Here is a 24978-nt window from a genome sequence, read left to right as displayed (position 1 = left end):
ATGTTTGGTACCAGCTCACTCAGCTCAGGACCACAGAGGATGTACTAATTTCCTGACCCCCATCCACCACTCAAGGCAGGTCAGACACCTATAGGAGAAACCCAGGGAATTCTGCTGGCCTTTGAAGGAGGGAGCCAGTTTGGCCACAGGTTCCCCGCTGACCTTCCCAGTAAGTCTGACTCATTCACTTCTGATCAGTTCAAGCCAAACTAGGAGCAAGCACTGCTCAGGGAGAGCTGCTTTTCACATTCTGCCTCAGGAATAGAAATGCAATTCTTGAACTTTGTCTTCTTCCTTCTCAAATAAGAAATGAGCTGTTTATGACACAAAGAGAAAAAACCAAGCAGCAACCAGTCCTTGAAGATTCTGTTCCCTAGAACAACCTCACAAATTAATACTCTGGGATGGGTATAACCAGATGGAAACCACTATGGGGACAAGAAGAAGTTAATTACAACTTTTTGGGAAAAAAATTTAAGAAAGTGGTATGATGGGAAATTCTGTGGAAATTCCTTGGAAATAAACAGTTTCTTATTGCAAAAAATTAGCCTTAAATGCTGTTTGCCTAGCAGAACACAGTCCTCCAACAGGGATGTGCATTTTCAGAGAGGACAACTAAGAAAGGAAATGACAAATAATCTAATAAACCTTTCAGCTTTGTTACAATAATTAACAGATAATTTTTTTTTTCTTTATTTGTTCAAGAGAAAGGTGAGATTAAAGGCCATTTTTAAATACCACTCTGTAGCATTCTGTAATTTACCCTAACTAAAATCTGTCTATCCACTATATCACCTTTTGCCAGCCATACAATTTATTTACGGACAGACAAAAATAGTAACATCTGTGTTATAAATAAACCAGACAGAACTACAGCCTCATTGTAGCTACACAAACAAAGCACAGACTAAACCTCTGCCATCCCAGCCTGTCTCCCAGGGATGTGCCAGTCCCAGCAGAAAACTCCATGGAAGGAAGCAGTATCACACAAAGTGGTCAAATTCTTTCTACTCCTTCCTCCTGGTCCCAGGCTCCAACAGGATCCCAGATAATATATTTACCAGTTTCTTGCTTTATTTCCAAATGGCATAGTGTAATCCTCTTTTCTAGGGTACAGTGACTCAGCCTGGGTTCTCGCAGTCCACAATGCTGACTTAATGTCTCCTTTCATTTTTCATAGTTCCTGCCTTCCTGAAGTCTGATGGTACCTGGACACAAGCCATCCTCAAAGCTCATCAGCTCTCCAGCACTGCTTTGTATCTCTTGCCCGAGACTTTCTCTTCCTTTCCCTCCCCAAAGCCCCTTCCCATCAATGAACCTTCCTGCTGTCTCTTTCTTACCTAAGAACAGCAGGAACAAAGGCTCCAAACATTACAGAGCTATGAGAAAATGCATTTCTGGAGAGAATATTTTCTTCTAGGAAACAAACTCACCAGCAGAAACAAAATCCAATCAGAGCAAAACAAAACTGAAAACAAACTCTACCTAAGCAACTCAGAAACCCAAAAGGATTTAGGTGGGAGTAGACACAGTGCTAATTGTAAGGATGGATCAAGTTCCTCGTGGCCTTATCCAGTTGAGTTTTGCAACAGAGGCATCACATACCTCCACTGCCAAGTGTGCCTATAGATCTTGGACCTGGCCCTCAGCAGCAGTTCAGGCTGAGAACCTGCTGGCTGAGCACCAGGCCTGCAGAACAGGGCTGCTGGAGGGGACAGTGCACACGGGCTGAGCACGAGCCTGCAGCGAGGGCTCATTACAAATAAGGCCAGTGATGCCCTGGACTGCCTTAGGAGTAAGGCCAGGAAGTTTTTATCTCTGTCTGACACTAGCAAGGCTGCATCTGGGTTCCAGGGACCAGTTTTGGGCCTTCACTTCAAAAAAGTGATGGGAAGAGACCAGCCAGAGATGTGAAGGAGGGAAATCAGAAAGCTGCAATCAAGATCAGGCAGCAGGAGACATGGAGAGCTGGCCCTGGCTAGCAAGGGGAAGCCAAGGGATGTGCTAAACACAGCCTGCAGCTCTTGGAAGTGCAGTTACAGTGGCAATGGAACCAAAGTGCAGCTTGGGAGCGTTAGGCTGGAGGACCCTGAGGGAAGAACAGCCTGTGAGAGGTCACCAAGAGGGGCTGGGTGAATCCCTATCCTTGGGGTAAGCCAATCCTGATGTGACCCAGGGTTAGAAACAGTATTCCTACAAGTGATAGGTTGGATTAGAGACCTCCCTTCCTCCCAACACTGCCATGGGAGGCTCTCTGATCCTTCCATAAATACTTCTGCAAAGGATAAGCACAAGAACTGAAATTTCCAGCTCTTGAGACAGAAGTTTACCATCACCCTTCTTCCACACCTGCCTGGCCAGTATCTGTGTGTTCCACAAAGCAAAGAGGTGTTCATCCACCTCTCAGCTCCCTATCACCACCTTACTACCTTTCCACCTGCCAGCACTTTTGTTTTCTTACTGGGCCCAGTTACCTCTACTGTCAGCTCATCCCAAGTCCCAGGTATAGCCCCACAAGGCACAAAATCTAATTACACCTCACTGCTGCCACGTGGGAGAACTCCCATCCCTGCCCTCCACCTCCCGGGGTCCACTGTCCCTCTGGGAACCGATCTACCCACGTGGAAAGGCAGCAACAGACTTGGCTTTGTTGCTGGATGATACTAAACTGTGTTATGAATTAAAACAGCTCACAGAAAGACCTGTGGGGCCCAGGACAAGAGAAGGGTGACACACGGTGAGGAGGCAGCAAGAAAAGAAGAAAAAGACCATCTTTTTTGAACACTGCAGCATTTCACTTGCCTTGAACGGGCAGCCCCGGAGCAGTCATTCCCAATGCATTCAGCACAGAAACTGTTCCTGCTTCTGACCAGGCAGAGGGCTCGTGGACCAAAGCCTTGTCCGTTTTCCCAGCTGTTCTACCCGCAGGTCTCATCCCTCCCTGCAAACCCTACCCCGGCTAGATCCTCAGTGATCAGACTAACTCTGGAGAGGGAATTTAGCTGTGCTGTGGTTCCTGACAGTGTCTCCGAACTGCTCGGCCCCGCCCAAGCCATTACTGCACATTATTACCTCATCCAATTCTCCCCTAGGGAGTGAAAAACACACGTTCCAGAGATTAACCTCTGAGATGTACTTTAACCTGTCAGCAGAACGCATGAAAAAATGTGCCACAATATGTTTTGGAGCAATTTTAATGCTGTTTCTTAGGAAACAGCTGCACTGCTCCTAATTTCAACCTTTTAACGTCCTCACTGGGTCACACGTTATTTAAATACAGATAAAGCTCAAGATGGGCCAATTTCAGCAAATTGTGAACCCTCTAAATCTGGAGTGACCACATGTCCATTTGGTGTCCTAGCACATCCAATCTTTTGTCAGTTGTTCCAGAGAGCGAGTGCAGCAGCTGGGATTTACCAAAAGCACACAGTTGTGATACAGTTTCCATTTCTTTGGCTACACCTCTGGGATCTTCAGGGTCTGCTCCAGACTAAATTATTCCATTATCTCCTTCAGCCACAGCCCAGAGAGGGTAGGAAACAGCACAAAGAAGCATCTTGGGATGGTAAAATCATAAAAACCAAAGCCAGGTAGGCTGGTCTGCAGAGATTTGTACAGTTCACAGCAGAACCTCATGGCTCCTCCAACATGCAACAACAAACGTTCAGAGCAACCACACAAAAAACCTCACAGAAAATACTTAAATTTTACAATACTTCTCCCCATTATTAAATCACTGCACTTGCTGTTAATTTCCCCCCATGTTTACAAAGACATTTTAACTCTGCAATCTAAGCCTGGAAGGTTTATTTTTAAACCTGCTGGTATCTAGCTGCAAATAACTTTCTGCAAATAGACAGGCCTAGAGGGGACACAGATTGATTCTCTGATCGAATAAAAAAATACAAAAAAAGAAGACAAAGAAATGCCAAGTGTCCAAACCTGGGCCTGCTGGAAGGCCTTGAGCCGCCTCTTGAATCGAGATGGAAGAACAAAGTCACAGCCCTTGGCAAGGAAAGCTAGCTCCCCTCCCAGATCTGGGTCCCTCCGCAGAGAACTCTCCTTGATCATCATCCTGGGCAGCTCCTAAGCAGATGTTGACCTTTCCAGAAGGGGCACAGGCACTCTGGAGGAGACCACGTCAAGACCAGCACGTTGCTTTCTTGGGTTTGATTTTTTACAGGCAAAAAATGACAAATGGCTTCAACATATTATGTCTTCTCTCTCTTCACAAGGACAACATCTAGCAATTCTACCTCACTCCTGAAGCCAGAGTTCCCTACTTGAACCAATATTCAAAGTGTCTTTCAGTACCACCAGGATCTTCTGCCTTCTTGTAATACTTTAATTGAGAAACATGATCTACAAGTGAATCTATTTCCCTGCTGGCTACATGACAGACAATCTGTCCTTGGCTTGTAATAGGCCAGGGGTGACATGAGAAAGGAAGCACCCACCACCACTACCAAGAGCTCTAAAATTAGATGCCCTGCAGGAGTGGCTAAATATACCATCTTCCCCAATAGTTCCTGCTTGTCTGCTCCAGTGCTGAGACCTGAGGGGCATCTCTGGGTCAGTCAGGCTCAGCTAGAGTTAAACCAGCCTCAGCCAAGGGTCCTGCCTGTGGGATGGCAGTGGTTTGAGGTCCCTGCTGCTGAGGTGATGAAGCAGAGGAGCAGCATTAGTTCCCACTCTCAACTGAAGGCTGTAATTTTCAAAAAAACATCATTTTTTCCTTCTTGCTGGAAAAAGCAAATAATCGAGTTCCTTTAATGCCAAGCAAGCACATAAGGATGATCTTGGATAATAAGCTCAGTCATTCCCAAGCAGCTCTTAAGAAAACAGTTTCCTAAAGACATCGAAATGCATCATTCTTGTTATTCACTTTCCCCATAACTCTCATGAGGCAAAGGCAAAGCAATTCTCAGGGGACAATAGTCTTTTTCTCTGCACAACTTGGAGCAAGCAGACTCCAAACCCTTGCTCTAACTTTGTCTAGGCTTGTTAGAAGTGTGTTCTTCTTCCCTTATCATGAGAATGGTGCTGAACAAGGGCCTAAATCCAATTCTTCCCACACAAAAGAGTCCCATGGAGAGCTTCCCCTACCTGACTGTAAAACGTGAGCTGCTCTGCCAGGTTGCTGTCCAAGTTCAGTAACACAAAAAACCACCCAATTTTGAGCTAGTAGGGCTTGCTCTCATCAAGGTATTGCATTTGAAATGGACAGATCTCAGTGAGCCTCACAACAGAAAGCTTTTACTGGACATGTGCCTCTGTCTTTCCTGGGCTCTTGCAGTTAACATGAAGCCCAAACGAGTGCAAAGCCTAACAGAGTGACACAAAGAGGATGGGGATGAAAAAATAACCTCCAAAAAGGAAAAGACAGGCAAGAATGTTTGAAGAGGAGCTGCCACCAAATAAAGGATACAAAGATCCATATGCAACACATTTGGAATAAATTTAGTTTTCTTACTCTGAGAATTTTTTTCTAAACATTAAGTCAACACCTAAAGAGTCCATGAGGCTGCACTGTACTGGGAGCGCTGCAGATCTCATGCAGCAGCATGTCAGGAGGTGATTTATTGTAAATCATCTGTGGCAAGTGATGAATTACTTCATGTTCTGCTTACAGCCTGCAGAGGAAATGAAGCCCAGGGAACCTCTCTGACCTCCAGCTGCATCCAGACCAGCTACAGAGACCTTTGACAGACGTATGCATTAAAGAGACACACTAATCTGGCAGCCACTAGTTCATACTTTAAAAAAACAGCACAGCCAAATACTTTTCATGCTCAAATTAACGAAGCACGAATGATCTCAGAAGTTTGGGAGGTTTTCACTGATAACCTGAAAAAAAGCAAGTAATCCAGAGGCAAGGCTCACTGTGTCTGTATTCCAATATTTTGGAATCGGTATCTAGCATGCTACTTCCTATCCTCAAAACACACAAGGTGGGTATAAATAAAGATACAATTATACAGTACTATGAGAAATTGACAGTAAGAGAATCTTGTTTCAACAGCTTCAAAGTCAACTGGACAAAATCCACAGCAGAAAAGTCTGGTCTCAACAGCCAGACCAACTGCACAAACCACAAACCCAGAAATCCCTCCTTGCTGTAGGTGACCCAGGTTAAAGGTGAGAGATCCCAGCCTGCCTGTTAACTGCCTTTCATTCTGAGATACTTGAGATTCACTTAGACTTGTTTTTATTTCAGTAACTGTTAACAACAGGGAAAAAAAAAAGCCCATAGTTATTCACTATTTGTTTTGAGAAGTAATGAATAATTGATGTTTGAAAGGAGCACAGATTGTGTGTATAGCTTAAGTGACAGATATTATCAATATCTGATCAAAACAATTTTTAACATATAAAAGATGAAAGTTGATTTTCCAGAGAGTTTTGCATTATATTTTAGGCACATTTTGAGAATATAGAATTATTTCAGAACAAGGTTAAAGTTACTGTGACATTATAGAAGCCACTTTTTACAATTAATCACCCCATACAAGATCCTTGAAGAGACTATCATTACATTTGCAAAACAAAAAAGTGAACAAAATTATGAAAGGGGCAGAATTACCAGTTGCAAGGTCAACCTTGGTTTTCTATGATCCAGAAACAGTTAATTCCACTCAGAGCCTTCTTAGGGCCCCCAGATTTAAGCACACAACACAGGCATTTTGATACAAAAAAGCAAAGTGTGTGGCATTGAGATGGTGTTTCAGGACAGGCAGGATTAAACGACCTACCTAGAGCCCACCCAGAGGAAATGTGTAAACAGGGAACAGCCTCTGGATACTTCACTCAAGGCTCTACCACCTGAGATAGAGCAGGGTTATAAAGGTGGTCTCATCAACCCCACACACCCTCTGCTCCCAGATCCACTGTCCCTGGCCAGAAATGGCTGGATCACCCATCTGACATCAGCCTGAGCTATTCCACTTACTAAGATGGCAGAAAACAAAAATGTTAGTTAGGTTTAACAACAATACAATAGGAAGTAGAGGCATGGAGGAGAGAGAAATAGGAAGGAGAACTGCTCTTTCTGGCTCACTACAACACAAGTAATCCTTTTGAGGAGACACCCAAGAGTGTCTCCTCAAGAGACCAAAACTCTCTTTGTATCAAAGCGTGGCCCTGACCTCTGCTCCCAAAATTATTCATAGACTTTATTCAACAGTTCTTAAAATACAACACATGAGCAGAACATGCAGCAGAGCCCTGCACCACTCACACTTGATTCTGAAAACAGAAGGACCACGTTGATTTTTCTAGGGTTCTTTCACTAGAGCACCACTTCATGCATTAGCTGAATTTACTTTGTCAAATCAGCCAACCTGTACAGGTGGCAGACCAAGGACACAGGTTACAGTCGAAAACATCCACCACTGCCTTCTCCAAGGACTTTGCCTATGACATTTTACTCAAAGGCAGCAGTCTTTACCTTCCAACACTCAGCATTTCTGCGGGTCAGCTCAGAGCATCCCAACAGCCCCATCTCCACCTTCTTCATTGCTTACTGGTCCCAGTTTACCCCAACTCCCTCAAACCTGCTGGTCAATCCAGGCCTCCTCACTACAGACTAAAGTACAGACAAGTACTAGGGGGCTTACTGATCTCTAAAAGGCAACTGCACTGTTCTTACTGAACTAGTTTTTTCAAAACCAACATACTAAAAAATCAGCTTAAGACAGGCACAGAGAACAGGAAATCCCAAAACAAATAGTTAGGAGGTTTAGAGCTAAGCAACGGAAAACTGGATCTCAGAATGGGAAATGTTGGACAGTCTAAAAGCATGCAATGCTTCCTGGCCTGCCCAAAAGAAGCGTGATGCCCTTATTATGTGCTCTGCAAAACTGATGGACTTCTGGAGTATTCATTTCCTAGTTTCTAAATATTTGGGTTTTGAAGATGAAGAGGCAAGTAATCCTTTTGTTCTCTGTGGAGGATCATAATTGGGTTTACGATAAAGAGGAAGTCTGTTGCTGATATAAATTAGCACAGATTTAACACAGATAGGCCAGCCAAGCCAGAGAACAGCCTGGTCTGAAGGATTCTCCCTCTCCTTTTTCATTGCTTAGCATTTGAGGGATATTAAATCTGTCACAACCTTTACAAACAAAAGGTGTGCTGTGCTGTCATCAGTCTCAGAGCTCTGGGGTTTCTGCATGTGTGCCCAGCTATTTAATAACAGTTTTATGAGCCTTAAGAAAACACAGCAAATACTTTGCATAATTGAGGCACACATGCAATACTGAGTGAGAACCCACATGCAGCTTCAATTACATCCAGAGTGATCCAGAAACATGGATGTACTCCCTAGATGCTACACCCAGCAAGGAATCTACACATCTGTGCCACAGTAACAGCAAACCTCAGGGCAAATGCAGAGCCAGCAGCCCAGTGCCTTGTGCCCACTGCTGAGGGGACCAGCTGCCTCCCCAGAACACCTCTTCTCTCCCAGGGTCTTTGGTTCTGGGCATCTGCACAAGGCAGGAGTCGTGTGACTGCATGGAGGAGCAGAGCTCTGGGAGCTGTGGAGCACAAGCCCATAGAAGGCAGGCTGGGAGCAAACTAACACACAGCTAGGTGGGATCAGGAGAGCACAACCTGCCAAGGCACCACACTGAGAAGTCACTTGGCAGCATAAATGCATCCCATTTTCAAGCATTACATAAAATCTGCCACAAAGTCAGTGTCACACTTCATCAAACAAATTTTTGTTTGAACTCACAAGTCAGAAAATTTTGTAAAATAATGTACAAGGCAAGATTACAAGGGATTACTTTAGATATTTTGCAGCTGTTTAATTCTGCAGTCTCTGAGGAAAAAGCTTCTTTCCCTTGCTGGAAATATCAGAATTCCATTTTCTGTACCCAGAGTAACAACGGAAGCTCTTGGAGAGCCTGGTCTGAAAGGATCTCAGTGCCACCATGGAGCGTAAGACACAATCCATGCACTCTTCTTCTGAACTGCATCAAGTTTTGGGCCACTTCTGAAAATGCGCACATTAAGCTCCAACTGGAAGAAGCTGTGAAAGTTCACTTACAACCTGGGGACTTTTTCAGTACCTATATAGAAGGGGGACTTTGGAAATTGAAGTTCTCTCTACAGTTACTGCCTACTTGGAAGTATGGCAACAACTTTTCTTGAGATTTGGCAGCTGTTACCAAAGAAAAAGCACCGAGTGTTCAACAGACAGCCCTGGATTCCCTCTGAAGCAGGCTCTCATCAAGACCCCTTTTCCTGGGAAAAGCTGCTCCTCATCTGAGATACAAGCAATGCAGACTTCACATGATTCCATGCACTGGGTTCAGGGAAAGCAGAACTAAATCCTCAGAGCTTCTGTCCTTCGTCCCATGGAGGACTGGTCTCTCTAGGAACCAGTAATGAGGAGGACAAGAAATGTTGCTCAGAGATGGGAAAGGGAGAGGTGGAAGAATCAGTTCTCACTGAACTGCTGAGAGGCAGTCCAATACTTGGTCCCAGAAATAAAGTAATTATTTATACTTATTAAAGTAATTATTACTACACCTTATTATAAGGGATCCATTTAAACCACAAGCAAACAGTCTACAAGAGCACCTGCAGGAAATTATCAAGCTCAAAGGTGAAACTCCAGGTCAGGACCTATTTTATTTTCTCATGGGTTTCAGTTTCCTTTTTTTGTTTGTATTTAAATAAAGGCTACATTTCTGCCAGGTTGACCACATTATTCCACACTGCAGCATTCAAAGCACAATGGATCACTTAGATGTAATTCCCCACATCCCCCACATTTTCCCATGTTTGTTTTACTTACTATCCCATCAAAAGTTTTCTTCTCTTACCTTTATTACTTCTGGGGCCTGTTGAATTGAAGCTGGAACAGAGTCTCTGGAGGCAGCCCCAGCATGGCTTTTTTGCCCTGCAAGCAGGGACTGTGAAGGAGTTGCTAAAGTTTCCTGGAGAATTTGCATCACTTCCCTCTCCTTGGACAAACTTCCCTTGCCAGTCTGGAATTCCACCAGCTCCTGGGCAAAGTCCTCAATGCTTCCCAGGATACGCAGTAAAAGGGCTTTGTCATCCTCTTCCATTTTATGACCGTTAGTTTCCATGATTTTTGACAAAGAAGAAGGGGGATCAGCAGGTTTACTTTTGGGTTCAAGAGCCAGAGGTGGAGCCTGCCTACCCTGCCTGCCAGACATCTGCAGTGAGGCAGGTTCGCCCTCCTTCCGAGAGGGTTCTCTCAGAGTACTCTGCATTTTCTGTGAGAAGTTCTCCAAGTCCAGCAGCAGTTTGTCTATCTCCTCCTTGTCCACCCTACTGCACGTTTGGGCTCCTTTGGGGGCAGCAGCTTGGGCACCACCCAACACAGGGTCTGACACTGGTTTTAAAGGAGCAGTTTGCTGGGGAGCATCTCCCGCCCTGGCCCGCTCTGCTTTAGCATCAGCAGCAAGGTCTGAACCAGCAGCTCGCCGGTAGCTGCGCTCCAGGCTCTGCCAGCCCCCCTTCTGCTCTGCCTTCTTCTCTGTCCCTGCTGTTCTGTCCCCATCAGACTCCTCCTCGATGTACAGTGCCTCGGTGGCAGACGTGCAGTCGCAGGGGCTTGGGGCTGGTGACTGAGGTAGAGCATCTTTGACAGCTCTCACGCTGCTCTCTGGAGGGACAGCGGGCAGGGAGCTGGAGGTGAAGCTCACAGTACCTGTCTGGATGGACTGGGAGGTGCTTGTCACCTCATCCTGACCTGGTAGAACGAGAGGAGCTGCACTTGAGGATGGCAGCTGAATGATATCTTCATACCTGGGTGGCTGCTCGTCACCAAATACCAGGGGAAAGGGAGTTTGCTGCAAGCCATGGAAACAGTTCATCAGCTCTGCCCAGTCACTCGCTTCCCTCTGCCCTCCTGTTTTCAGCTCAAAGGGCAGCTTTTTTAGGTAGGAAGAAAATCTTGACATCAGATTCATGTATATCCTCTCTGAATTAGCCAGGGGATCATTGCTGCTTCCTCCACCAACGACATCTGCAGACTTCTTCTTGATGCAGTGTTTGATTATGTCTGTGCACTTTTTAAGATCCTCTGAGCACTTGAGCAGGATGTCCAGGCACACCTTAATATCCCCACCAGAAGAACCATCTAGCTTGTGTTTTTCCAAAATCTGGGTAATGAAGTTTTCTTCAGGGAAGGAATGAGGGCAGAAGGGAACCACGGGATTCATGGTGACTTCTGGAGCATCACTGCTCTCCTGCCATTTCTCCACAGGTGAGGGACTCTGCAAAAACCCACAGGGAGGGCAGTTCTCATCATTGTTAAAGTGCCCATAAATCAAGTCAAAATCAAAGGATCGTCTGCTGAAAGATTCTGAACGAACTTTCCTTCCCTTTCTGTAGGCCACATGACTGGAAGAGTTTTTGAGCTTTTCAAAGGAGAATTCCTTTATTTTACCACTGGCAAGGTTTATTGCCTCACCAGTAATGTCTTTTAAACTGCTGGAGGCTTGCACTGAAGAGCCCTTCTTGATTCTTGGATTATTTGGGAGGATTTGGTGATAGTCCTCATTTCCAGCCAAGGCAAGACCATTTTCAGGAACAGGAATTTTATGGTCCAGGTTGGCATCTCGGACACTGAGCTCTGCACAGACACTGTGGTGAGCAACTATGCAGGTGAGTCCCTGTCTGAGGAGCTGGCAGGAGCCTGTGCAGTAGTGCACGGTGTGCTGGGAGTGCTGCTCTACCACCACGCTGCTGTAGCAGTTCACTGAAGTCACCATCAGCCTGTAGGTCGCTGCCATAGCACAGACCACGCTGGGAAGTGAGGTTGCAAAACTCACCATGAACTTCACAAGGAAAAGCTCACTATTCACAGCCACACCAGATTGGATGAAAACATTCAAATGTCAATTGGAAACATCCAAACTGTGTGAGGAGCTACTGCCTTGGAAAGCCCTGGAGAAGTCTGGAGTGGTTTCAGCAGTACAGTTACAACAACTAGTGCAACTTGCATATGGTTTAACTTAAGGCACCTCGATGCTCATATTCCATGCTCAGCAGAGGTGCGGCACAAGCTGCTCCATTTCCAGTCCAGGTAGCTTCTCCAGCAGAGGCCATAAAATCCAGTCAGTTTTAAGGCAGAAGTGACAAGTCAATTTCTGTTTGATCTTTTTTCTCTGGTTTTGGGTGGGTCAGTAAAAGGTAGATAATCCAGTAGCATGTGCAGAGAGAAAATCCAGAGTGTACTTGGGAGATTCCTCTCTCACACTGGTGACACAGGTCCCTGCAATAGAAATAAAGGTGACAGTCATTATGATTGCCATGTATTGTGCAGCCTTGTCTACTACCAAACATCTGGCACCAGACAGAACAACCAGCACACAGGCCTGCACAGAACAGAGCAGGCTGATAGTCTTCTTTCACTCAGATCTACCATATAAGAGCAGTGCTGAGGAGCTGGCCTATATTTATACACAGGCTGTCTGTGTGCTGCCATTTTAACAGCTCTATTTTAGCCACTCATTAATTTTTTTCAGACTTGCTTTTTTTCCTCTCCAGACCGAGCAAAACATTACCTTTAATTCTAATAGAGCAAAACATTTTGATCCTGTTGTGAATTTCTGCCTTTTGTTTTCCAAGGCTCTAAAGATAAGGCAAAGGGCAGTAGAGAAAAGCACTTTCAGGACTTCCAAGCCCTCTGGATTATAAAAAGCTGCAAAAAGCCTGCAGCAAAGTAGCTGAATGCCTCTAAGAATGCACAGTCTTTAGTAAAGGCCACACTGGCTTCCATTAGCCTTTCACCAAGGTCTCTGGGACCATAGCAATATATTTTAAGGAGGAATAACTGTTGTTCTTACAACCCATAAATAGCAGCATATTTAATACAGTAAGTCCACTGCTGTAGACATTGAGGATAGTAACATTTGTATAACGGTTAAGCCTATGAAAACCAGGAATTGAGTGTTTTACACTTGGCACATTCATTTCCAGCTGCATTTCCTATCATCATGGTCAGAAATGTGCCAGAAAAAAACTCAAAAGCTGTTTAACTTTGTTATGAAAAAAAGCAAATCTCAGATTTAAGGGTCTTGAATTTTAGACATTGCCTCATCTTTCTTTAATACATGAACAATCAAATGAAAACACCCCAGTGAAATTCTGAGCACCCTCTATTCCTGTACAAACAGAAATCTATTTAATAAAACATTATTATATCACACAGCTAAGTCACTCCACAGCACGGGTTTATTTTGGTTTCTTCAAAGGCAAATATCCAGCACTGCGAAAGGCCAGGCCTGCACCTGATGAAAGCACTGCCCTCCCCACAATTTCATCCCATAACTTAGCTCAAAGCCTGGACAAACACAGCCCACACAAGGCAAATCCCCTAAGAGTTTGGTGCTGTTATAATTACCCACTGGGGAGAGCACGAGTCTAAACATTCACATTTTACATATTTTAAAGCCTTAATTTAAAATTGAGAAGCACTGATTCAAGAGTGTTCAATGAAATTTGTGATGTGCCACATCTGCTCACTGCAGTTACATGGAGTGGGCACAGGTAAAGAACCCTTCCTACTTTGTTCTTTGGATTATATAAGGCATTGAAAAGATTGCATTCAGGACAAAGAGCTAACTGCCGTGCTGGGCTCTGTAACAGGCTGCCACCTGCCCATCCCAGCTGCAGGCCAAGCAGCTCCTCAGCTCCTCCTGTCCTGGCCTGCCCCCCTCCACACCCACTGGCACTGCCCCAAAGCCCCTCCGGCACGGGAGGGCCCTCCCGAGGGATGAGCAGAGGTATGAGGTGTGCCCCTTCCAGAGGAACAGCAGTGGCACCAGCTGTGCCCCTTCCCCAGGGAACAGCAGTGGTACCAGCTGTGCCCTTCCCCTGGGATGAGCCATGGTACAAGGTGTGCCCCTTCCAGAGGAACAGCAGTGGTACCAGCTGTGCCCCTTCCCCTGGGATGAGCCATGGTACAAGGTGTGCCCCTTGCCCAGGGACAAGCACAGGTACCAGGTGTGCCCCAGCCACTGCAGCGAGTCAAGGTGCCAGTGGAGAAAGGGCACCTTTTCACACTCTGAGGTGCTCACACCATCACTCACAAAGCCAGGGAACACACTTCACACCCTCCACTCACTGCTCTCAGGCTTCACTGCCACGTGTGCTAAACCCTCTGCTGAATCAGAGCCGCAGTTTAACAAGGGCTGTTGGCTCCCCAATGCCTTCATGGGCTCTGTCAGGAAACTCATGCTAGGCCTCCAGAAAGTCCACTGATCCACAGACTCCCTTCAACACATCAGGGTAAGAGGCATGCTGCTTTTCCTCTTCTGAGCCTCCATCAACTTCAAACAAGCCTTCTAGCATTTCCTGAAATGACTGCTATATAATACTTAGAGAAAGGAGAGGCCTTCAGGACAGCAAGTTTGATGATTAAAGTTGCTTCTCAAAAAGCATAGGACATCCCGAGGGCTCCTTCCTCCCTCTGTGTCACATACAGCAAGGATAGACTGGTTTTCTTTTAGCAGCAAAGAACAGTTTGGGTTTATACCTAATTTGGGCAATAATTACATCTTGATTAAGTTATTTCTTAATTAGAGTAATAACGTATTACTCACTGTCTCCTCCTCTGTCACTCCAAGGGTAGTTTCCTCCCTCCACATCACTGACTAAGCCTGTTTCTCTAATTCTTTAAACCACCTTCAAGCAATGAAGTTTCTGTGTCTGTAAGGTTATTCCTTCAAGGAAAAGGTCTCCTAGATTCCCAACCTAAATGGACTTTTTTTTTTTTTTTTTTTGTTCAACCTTGTATTGCCAGCTATGCCCAATAACAATTTTAGGTGTTTATGCAATGATTGCTGTAGTCTCTAAATCCTTTCCAATTTGCCTGTATTCCTCTGGTACTATCACAAACCAACACAATGCAAAAACAAATTTGCCCAGGCCAACACAAGGATTGCTGCCTCCTGCCTCTGCTGTCAGCACCTTTTACTGCTGCATCCGAGGAGGAAGTAATCAAACAATCAATACAAAACCCCAATATCCTCTTTCCTACCACACTAACTAATGTCTTTTCAGTAATTATTTACTAATTGCTTTATTATCACTGTCTGCAGAAACATGCTCAGGTTATTCAAGGGCTGGAGCAGTACAAATCCTTATAGATCCAGAGTAGAAATTTCTCTCCTTTCCCACTGCCTTGCCCAAGGTAGGACATGCTCAGCTTGCAGCTTTATTTGAATGTGATCTGTTGAACATGATCCAGCATGCAAACTTAGTCAGGACAAAGCCTGAGAGAGGAGTATCCCTGTTTTCAGATCTGGGAACACAGCCTCAACTGAGCTTCAGTTGTGACTCTTGGTGGGTGACTAAAACCTACTATTTATAAGTAGAATGAAAAGACCAAATGCATCAAGAAGGTTTCCTACTTGGCTCTTTCCAGGCTGGAACTTCATTCCAGTTTGACTCTAGAGCAGCCCCCAGCTCAGAACCCCTGCAGAAAGATTCAGTAATTAGGACTGCTGCCATGAAACCAGCCCAGCCCCGGGGATACAGGACTGGCTCCACAACACAAACTGTGAATGAATAGTGCTTCTTGTGTGACTGCAGAATAATGCTTTATGCCTGTCCTATCTCTGCAAGATGACATGAATTACTTTCCAAAGGAAAAAATTATTGCAGCTACTAATTATATAAAAGGTTATTCCACAAGACACACAAGAAATTCTATTCATGCAAAGATTATGCAGAAGTTAAAGAATTCAACAATGACAATCTGTTCAGATTGGGACTGTCAGCCAGCACTGGCAAACTGAAGTCTAGAAAGCTACAGGACAGGGCTCCAATACCTCTGAAAGTCTCTAACTCACCAAAAGTCTTCTTGAACACTTATCTGCAGCACTAGCAACAGGAGCTAGAAGCCATCATAACACAGTATTGATTAAGCCAATCTTCCTGCACCAGGACATGGCCTGAGCATCACTGTGGAACTGCTTGTTTCTGGTGGAAAGTGTGGTAGGACCAACCCTCCAGTTTGGTACTCTTGCAAAAGAAAACAAAGACTGAACAACCTGTTTGTCATTTGGACAGTCACCAGTACAGCTTCAGATATATCACCATGCCTGTGTAATCAGTGTCAGGTCTTATCCCCTTAGAAGGGCTTGTGGTACCAAAAAGCAACATTTAACTGTACCTTCTTATTTAGAAATGATTGGGTTTTGTTTAGAATTTACTGAGCAAAGCAGATTTGGGAGCAAGCTATATGGATTATAGAAGAAAAAAGCAGGCAAACAACAAAGTAATGTTTCTTTCCAATAAATTTTTGTAACAAATCCGGTTCTGCTGAATTAAGTGGAAATTTTTCAACCAGACACTTAATAAATTATTTTGGATCACAAAGGAACTGATTAACAACTCACCATCACTTGCACAACTTTTTGCTTCTCAAAAAGGAACAGGAGATTAAAATTAGTAACTTTTCTTTCTATACTGAAGAAATTCAGAAGAAAAAAATCTGGGTTGTTTCTTTGTCCTGTATTTCTTATGTATTTACAGCTTATAATATTTTGATGTGCTTAATGGCAGCAGAACTATTTTGTATGTAGAACTTAGGTGGGAAGTGCAGCTTTTCAGTCCTCAGGACCAGCAGAAATTTGATGCACATGCACACATTTCAGGGACAGTAGAAGAAACCACTCACAATTGCACCTGTACAGTTTGGGGATTACAGGGGCTTACACCACTAACACTGGCCCTGCAACCAGAACCTTTAGAACCTCTATTTCTAAAAGGTTTTAGCTACAAGCTATTTAATGTTTTAGAAACTGCAACAAACTGTGATGGCTACAAGTCCAAACTTGCCTCATAAGCCTGGTTAGAGGACCTGACCTACTCAAAGTAAGTACTTCTATTTGAACCAGAGGACACTTCCTCATATTCTCAAGTGCTTCAGTATTTAATTACACACATTCTAGAAAAAGGGTCATCATTTCTCACTGAAGTATGTTCAACATCAGGTTCCACAAACAGCTATCCCACTTATGCTAAATTAAAAGAGCTTTCAGGAAGACAAATTTCCTCACCTACAAGTACTAACACAGTGTAATCAAATCACCTCTTAGCATTTTCCAGGAGTGCCAGAGAGTCTGAGAGATATCTTCAGTCATTGCTATAAATCTTTGTCTGAGTTCTGTTTCTAACTTGCTGTTGTTCTTACAAAACCATGGCAGAGGTAGGATTCATCTCACCTACACAGCCATGAAGTGTTTGGTGCTGTCTGTAGGCAATGCAGATAGGGAGGCACCTCAAAAACAAAGATCACCCCAAGGACTTTAACAATCTAGTTTTGAGATGATGAGTTACATTAGATGAATCCTATCCATCAGGATCACACAAGAACACAGGAAAAAACATTTCTGTCTCCAACAGTGGTTAAATGCCAATGCTCAAGGGGCAGTATTAGAAAGACATACTTTATTTCTTAGGAGTATTCTCTTGGCCTTCAACTGTTCCCAGTTCATGAGAACTGTGAAGCTGGATGTGGTTTGTGTGTACTTACTAACCTTTGGAGGATTTCTCTCCTATTTCTCTCTTGAGCACCCCTGGATTCAACAGAAATGGTTTGTGTGTACTTACTAACCTAATAGGAGATTTCTCTCCTATTTCTCTCTTGAGCACCCCTGGATTCAACAAAAATTTTTTGCATCCTGAGCATCTTTCGACAAGACATTCCACCATCCACCACCCCTTTCCACCCTGTCACTCACCAGCTTCAGTATGCCAAGATCTTGTACTGATACACTGCACAAACACTACATCTCCATGCACACTGTCCACAGCATTCCCAAATTCACAGAACTCCATGTCATCCCTCTGCCTTCGCTTTCCCTTCTCTTAGCTTACTCAGTTCTCCTAGAGCACTTTGCACCTCTAAGCATTCCCACAGCCCCTCTCATAAGCTTTTCTGGTTCAATTATGCATTTTAAGACACAGGAACCCAAAGTGGACAGAGCATTCAGGAAAGATGAGAACCACAGGCAGAAATTAATTTTTGAGCTGCCTTTCAAAAATCAGTATTATCCCTATATAGTGTCTTCTCCTTTCCAGCCTCACTGCATTCAGATAATGTATTTTCAAGTGTCTGCTCTCATAACCACCTGGGTTAGCTCACTCTGTCCTTCTTCCTACTTGTCTTCCAAGAGGAAATAAAGATACTATTGTCCTTTGTAAAATGCTCAGAGATCTACTGAAAGAACACTCTGTTCAAGAGGAAGGTGTTCACTTTTAGAGATCAATATTTTCATGTAGCCTCAGAAAAAAGGTTCAGAGATGGGCAGCAATAGTGACCCAGAGGTCTTGAACAGCTATTCTGAGAGGAATGATGGAGCAGGACCAGGCACTTCAGGTCAGAAAAGAGGTGACTTCAGAGAAATATAAATCTCCAAAGTCATGAATGGCATGGAAAGGGTAGATAGGGTCTGACTGCTCATCTACTCCTCAGCACAAGAACTAGGTGGTCACTGCCACAAGAAGCAGGATTAAACAAGCACACACATGCAGCAAACCTGGGAAATGTCTCCTCAAAGGATGCCAGGGACACAGAAAGATTCTGGGGAGTCAAGGGGCCATGTTTTTATACCTCCTCTGTCAAAAGGCACCATATTTTACATGGATGCCACTTGACACCCTTTAATTCTTGCTATGCTGGTGTGGCAAAATAAACAGGGATATTCCCATGGCTGCAGATTTCTATCCCAATTCTTCCTCTTATCCTTCCTACTTGCAAACATGTACTTTCCACGCTAAGTTCCAGTTGATTTGGTTACTCTTTTTACAAAAGCTCTTCAGTCATGTGTTTTTCTGTAATATTAACTACAACTCTTTGGAGAGGGGAGAATATCTACCCCTAACTTTGGGAGGGTATATTATTCATTACACAAAAACACTATGGATTTACACCATGGCATGCTGATTTGCTCCCTCTTCTTTTCCTAGAGATGTCATTTCTATTTGCCTTTTTTTGTTGTTGTTTTTGACTGCTGCTGAGTGAGTTTCACAGAGCCTTATCTGCATTACTTAAAAGATCTCTTTCTTGAATGGCACAGATTCTCATGAGCTCATCACTGCACAGGCACAGGGAGTTGTTTATCCCCTGTGCACATGAGTTTATATCTGCTGGTATCAAGTACCTACAACCAAGTACTGTGAGAACCTTCTGCAACTGCAGCCAGCTTTTGTTTCTGCTACCCTACTTCTGTGATTTTCAGCATATACTGTCACTTCATTACTCAGCCTCTCTTCCAGGCCATTTATAACTTAGTTCAACAACACAAGCCTTAACACGGATCCCCCCAGGAGTGAAGGGCGATCACTCTTCCCTAGAAAAGCTGAGAGTCCTTCCTAGGCTTTAACCAGGTATTAATTAATGACTGAGAAAGCTACACTGCTGCTCCATGGCCATTCATTTCCTTTAAGGAGCATTAACAAAGTCCTTTGTTAATCTCTCTCTGAAAACTCAGACACAGCAGAACATTTGCTTGTTTGTCTCTCACGCCTTCTTGTCCAAGAGCTCCAGACCATCAAACTTTACCAGCTGTAGCTGGACTCCAGCATTCCTGCCGTGACCCATGGAGGTCACTGCAATGGGAACACTTATCAAGGCAGGCTTCCAAGCAGACATGACCTTGAGCCTCACTGTCCTGCCTCACTGTGGCAGGACCATTAACACTGCTCTGCAGTCACTGTGCATTCAGGTAAGTCAGTTTTTACACTGAGAAATCTGTTTTGCTAGATTAACCCTAAAGAAAAATAATTCCCCAACACTAACTTAAATACAACCTCTCCACATTTACAGTAGCAACATAAGGCAAGCCCACCACTCAAAAAGATCTGGGCTAGTATCAATAACAATCGTATTCACTGATTTTTAAAAATAAACCTGGCCATAGACCATAATCTATTGTTTTAAAATACTGATTTGCAGTTAATGAATGCAGTTTTATTCAGTGTAACTCCTCTAGGTTAAGTGACAGGGTTATCTAATACTCCAGGGCCTCTATCCCTGTCACAAACACCAGCACAGAGTCCCTGAACACGAGCATACCAGAAACTGCTGGGGAGCACCAATGCACGGCCGTGCAAAGCTTGTCACTGGAGGTGTCAGCTGGGAAGGAGAGGAGTTAACAGTACCAGGAAAGATGTCACCCTTTTCAGCTTTTCTGAAATACCTTTCTTCAACTTTCCGTTTGTACAGTCTTGGAACTAAAACTGACCAGACAGGAATTTGTGCCCCATGAGACTGGTTTCCAGTTAGATGAGACGGCAAGAGAGTAAAAGCTCACACGATTTTTCCATGTAACGCCAACCCGTCACACAGAAATACTTTGCCAACTAATTCTTGTTCCAGCCCCATGTCTGTGTAGACACACCAATCTTGCTCACTTAGCAGGACCCAAATACATTCACAAACATGCTGAAGTTTAGCAAGGCACAAGAAAACGAAAAATTAATGCCTGAGCTCTGACACACTGACAGAAAATAAGCTGACCAACCAGTAAAACACTGGAGGTGAACAAGCTTCAAAAGCACATAATTAGCAAGGCTCAGGGCAGAGGTCAGAAAGCCTGCTTGATTAAGTAATGTGTCTCCTGGCTGCTTAGAACCGTATATGGAAAGAGATAATTTCATATTAGCAAGATAAATTTATTGCCCCTGGAATGTTAATTCAGTATTAAAAGTATCCATTCGCTTTATACAAATTAAAGTGATTTTATCTAAGTGTTAAAATAATAATGGAAGATTTGTGTCCAAGACAGCATTCCCTTGGTCATTAACTTCTGCTGACACTGAGGTTACAATTTACAGATTCCCTGAAACCATTTTTGGAAACTTACTTGGAAGTTAAATTTCTCCTGTAGCAGAGCAGCCATCTGCTAGTGGTCTGCAGAATAAATATACTTTTAATTTAATAACAACTAAACCAAAACAATTGTTTTCATTTTTTGCCCATCTTTTCAGAGCTCATGCATTTCTCATTGCTTGACATATCCAACTTCTTCAGGTCTCACATGTATCACATTGGAGCCACTTAAACCCTCAGGCATTCACAATTTTGGGTAAAATTCTGTTTGTCTAAGGTGATAGCCCATTTCTCCAGGGCAGCCTCAGTTCCCAGCCCATATCTGGCCCCAGCTGGAGTACTGCTATAGCTATTCCATGGGTCAGCAACAAGCACAGTGCCACAGAAAAGCTCCAACTCCGCTGCATTCCCACCCTCTCCTCTGAGGCATGGTCCCAGGAGCCGCATTCCCACCAGCCATACCTTGCACAAGCCCATTCCTGCCAGCCTCCAGCTCACACTGGGAACAGCAGCAGCTGTCGAAATGCAACAAATTACACCAAAAGGTGCAGCATGTCCTGGCATTCAGCAAGTCTGGCACTGCTACAGATTTTTGTGCCTGTGCCTTCGATAAGCCACACCAGAGGCACAGAGCAGCGTGCTCAAAGCAACGCACATTTTAAGGGAGCATAAATTTCTGTCCCCCATCCTCTACCAAGGAAAACTAAAGGTGTTTTAGCCTGACATCCCAGTAAGATTGTGGAAATAATTTCTCCTGTGTCTTTATTAAGCCAGGGAGATTTACAAAACAACAATGAAGCAGAGAATTTCCATTACCTTCTCTCTTTTCCCTGTGTATTTAAATAGAAGCAAATTCAAAAGAAAAGCAATACACACAGAAAGAAAAAACAAACAGAAAACCAGATAAATGCAAAGATTACCTCACTTTAAGTGGACAGCCGTGCTCACATTTGTGAAGCTGCATATTCATTAAAATGAAGTAATTTTTAACTAGCTTGTGGTTTACATGTATGACCTCAGGTATTGCCTCCTGCACCCTACCCATACACTATTCTGCAGTCAGAATTACTCATTTCTCCATCAGCAGAGTATTTGCATGCCAATCAGACACTGATTAATTGTTAACATGGTTAATTACCAACACATTTTCCAATAATATTTTCCAGTATTATCCTCATTTTACTCTGCAAAGAGAATATATCTGTTTCTGGTGCTCAAGCCCTGATTTTCCAAAGTATGTGACATTAGGGAGTGTTTCATGTGGCCAAAGCAAAGCACCTGCTTAGTCACAACTGCCTTGGCAGTCCTAGCTCAGAAATTCCACAAACTAGACCCAGGGACATAAGCAGCAGAGGAAATACAACAGTGAATTCTGCTGGAAGAATCTTGTCCCATAACACACATGAAAACAGTTCTTTATGACAGCACTCAACAAGGTTAATTATGGATGAGAAAATTCCCCTCCTCCCATAGTTTTACTTTGCTGTCCCGTTTCTGACAGAATTGGAGCACAGGATCTAAGCTCTAACTGAACCTTCAGAAAAGCTCAATGTAATAGGAGAAAGTCTGGTCTTACAGGGAAGAAGAACATGCAGTCATTTAAGGCAAATCGGTACTGGAAGACATTTACACAACGAAGGCAAAGCAAGCTCTGTCCTGCACCAGGACATGCCAAGTTCAGAGTCACTTCAAGTCAGGTTTTCTGTGTAATTCAAGGGCAGAGAAGTTCTCTATGGAGAACGGTCCTTACTAAAAACAAAAAAACCACCAGCCAACACTCACCCCACCCATGAAAAAAAAGGGAAAACAAATTCCACCATGGAGCATCGTATTTGTACCTCCAGGGCTAGCAGCAATGAGTGTCAGACCGCAGGGCTCCACCACAGAGCTTTCTGAACTGCCTGAGCCACATTATTCATCACCTGCTCCACAGGTTGCAGCTGAAGGAAATGAAATAGATGCTTTACCAGAAAATCTCTGCAGTGTTTGGCAGTCACACATCAGTCAGCTGTATTTTGAGGAGCTTTGCCCACAGCTACCTTTAACATTACACCTCTGTGTAAATTACAACTACAAAATAATATGATGCGACAGTGGTTGCAAAGGTCTAGGTAATGGAAACGGGCCATGTGCCACCAGGGAACTTCGACTTTTCTCCTTCATTTTCAGGCAAATATAAATCAGTTGCAACTGATACACAGTGTTACCCCTTCCAGATATATAAATACTGGGAAAAAACCCAAACAACCCACCACTGTCTCATGCTTCAGTTTCTCAGAATCCAGCAGACATTAAACACATAATTTTACATAACAAAGTCTAGCAGTACTGACAATCTCCTCAAAGTTCTCACTAAAATAACCTCCCCCTACACAACCTGAGAGAGCAGACCTGCCAAGCTGGAGAGATTGACAAGAAAAAAATCAAGAGAGAAGGTGACTTAAAGAAATGGTTATTCAATTTTTGGAAGCGTTATTTCCTGAAGCAGGCATCACGCCATGTGAGCTAAAGCCATGAGACCACCACCAAGAAAAAAGTTCCCTGCCTTGCAGGCAGCACCTCAACAGCAACCAGCTTAGGGGACTACCTGCCTCTGGAATCCTTCCCCAGCCTGCATTTCTGCCAAGGTGGGAGCATAGAGCAGCACACCTCCCAGGGTCTCCCTCTTCAGCAGGAAAAAGAGAGTTAATATAATTAGTCCCAGGCTTAAAAATATTTACATTACTTGAGACCAACGCAGTCCGATGACCTGCAGAGAGAATTACTCCGGCAGGAACACCTCCTTCATAAATCATTCCACTCGTTATTCAAACTCAGTTTCACAAGTTTATGCTCAACTTAATCTCGAATTCATCTGCCCGTGAACCCAGGAGTCTGGTAGCCAAAGCCGTTCCCTTTCTCGCTCATGAAGAAATACATAGGGGAAAAAAAATTGAATCCTACTTTCATGACCACGTATTCATTCACAGCTGCAGTGAAGATAATGGAAGGTCCGGCTACCCAGGGTACTGGGGCAAGTGGTCACAGAAAAAGAACAGCCTGAGGACCCCTCACCGGAGTTAACCTCCGGTTCTCAATACCCAACACCTCCGGGCCAGCCGGGGCTGGGGACACGCTGTGCTCAGAACCTGCTACGCCTAAGCCCCTGGGGACAACTCTCCGGGGACAGCTCTCAGCCCCGACCCGGGACACCACGGAGCTTCAACCCGTGCGGGGCGAGCATCGCCTCCCGCGTATGCCCGGCACTGCCGGCCCCCACCGCCCTCAGCACACCCCGCCAGACCCTCCAGGACCGAGCCAGCGCCCACAGCGGGACCCCCGCGCCGGCTCCTCATGCACAGACGCAGCCCCGGGCCCCCGCCGCCGGGCCCCGCGGGACAAACCCACTGCCCCAGACAGGGCGAGCCCCGGCCCGGGGCCCTGCCGCTCACACGTACCCGCCGGGGCAGCGCCCCGTCCCGTCCCATGGCCAGCGCCGCTCCCGCCGCCGGGCGCGCTCCGCCGCCCGCCCCGGCCGCCCCTTCCGCACGGCCGGGCCCGCCCAGCGCCGCGGGCCGGGGGGGCGGAGGGCGGAGGCGGGTCCCGCCTCAGAGAGCCCCGGGGCCGCCTCACGGCCCGTCCGCGCCTCAGCCCCGCCTGCGGATCTCCAATCGTCGCGGACGGCGGGTTTTGTTTTTCCCTCAGGAACGCCACCAACGCCCTTATAGAATCACGGAATCGTCAAGGTTGGAAGAGACCTTCAAGATCATCCAGTCCGACCATGCAGCCAGCACTGCCACTGTAACCCCTAAATCACATCAGCTAGCGCCAGAACCAGACGCCTCTTGTACACCTCCACGGACCATGACTCCATCACCTACCTGGCAACCTATTCCAGTGCCTGGCTGCTCAAAGAGTCAATTTTTTTTTTTTTTTTTTTTTTTTCTAATAGCTAATCTGAACCTCCCCTGTCTCGGCTTAGGGCCATTTTCTCCTGTCGCCTCACTGCAGGCACGGCAGAGACCGGCCCCACCTCACTACAGCCTCCTGTCAGGGAATTGTGCAGAGTGATGAGGTCCCGTCCCCCTCTCCACCCCGAGCCTTCTCAAAGCTAAACAAACCCAGCTCCCTCAGGTGTTCCTCATGGCGTATGTTTCCTTCCCGAGCCTTGT

General features: G+C 45.0%; 1 protein-coding gene across 3 annotated transcripts in view; it reads right to left on the bottom strand.

Annotated features, from left to right (window-relative positions):
- Positions 1-24334, bottom strand: part of PPP2R3A (protein phosphatase 2 regulatory subunit B''alpha) — a 53460-nt gene extending 29126 nt beyond the window's left edge. Inside the window, exons 1-3 of one of the 3 annotated variants that reach the window (XM_041486811.1) lie at positions 24265-24323; positions 22666-22767; positions 9834-12256 (exon numbers count right to left, since the gene is read on the bottom strand). In XM_041486811.1, the coding sequence (XP_041342745.1) occupies positions 9834-11816 (1983 nt within the window). In that variant the 5' untranslated portion in view covers positions 11817-12256; positions 22666-22767; positions 24265-24323. Of the gene's footprint in view, positions 1-3942; positions 4354-9833; positions 12257-22665; positions 22768-24264 lie in introns of those variants that run through there. The other 2 variants (XM_041486812.1, XM_041486813.1) reach the window with 2 other exon arrangements.
- Between the last annotated feature and the right edge of the window lie 644 nt (positions 24335-24978).

The sequence above is a fragment of the Pyrgilauda ruficollis genome, unplaced genomic scaffold (genome assembly GCF_017590135.1).
Source record: "Pyrgilauda ruficollis isolate IOZ18807 unplaced genomic scaffold, ASM1759013v1 scaffold79, whole genome shotgun sequence".
Taxonomy (NCBI): domain Eukaryota; kingdom Metazoa; phylum Chordata; class Aves; order Passeriformes; family Passeridae; genus Pyrgilauda; species Pyrgilauda ruficollis.
This window is presented reverse-complemented; position numbering and strand designations above follow the sequence as displayed.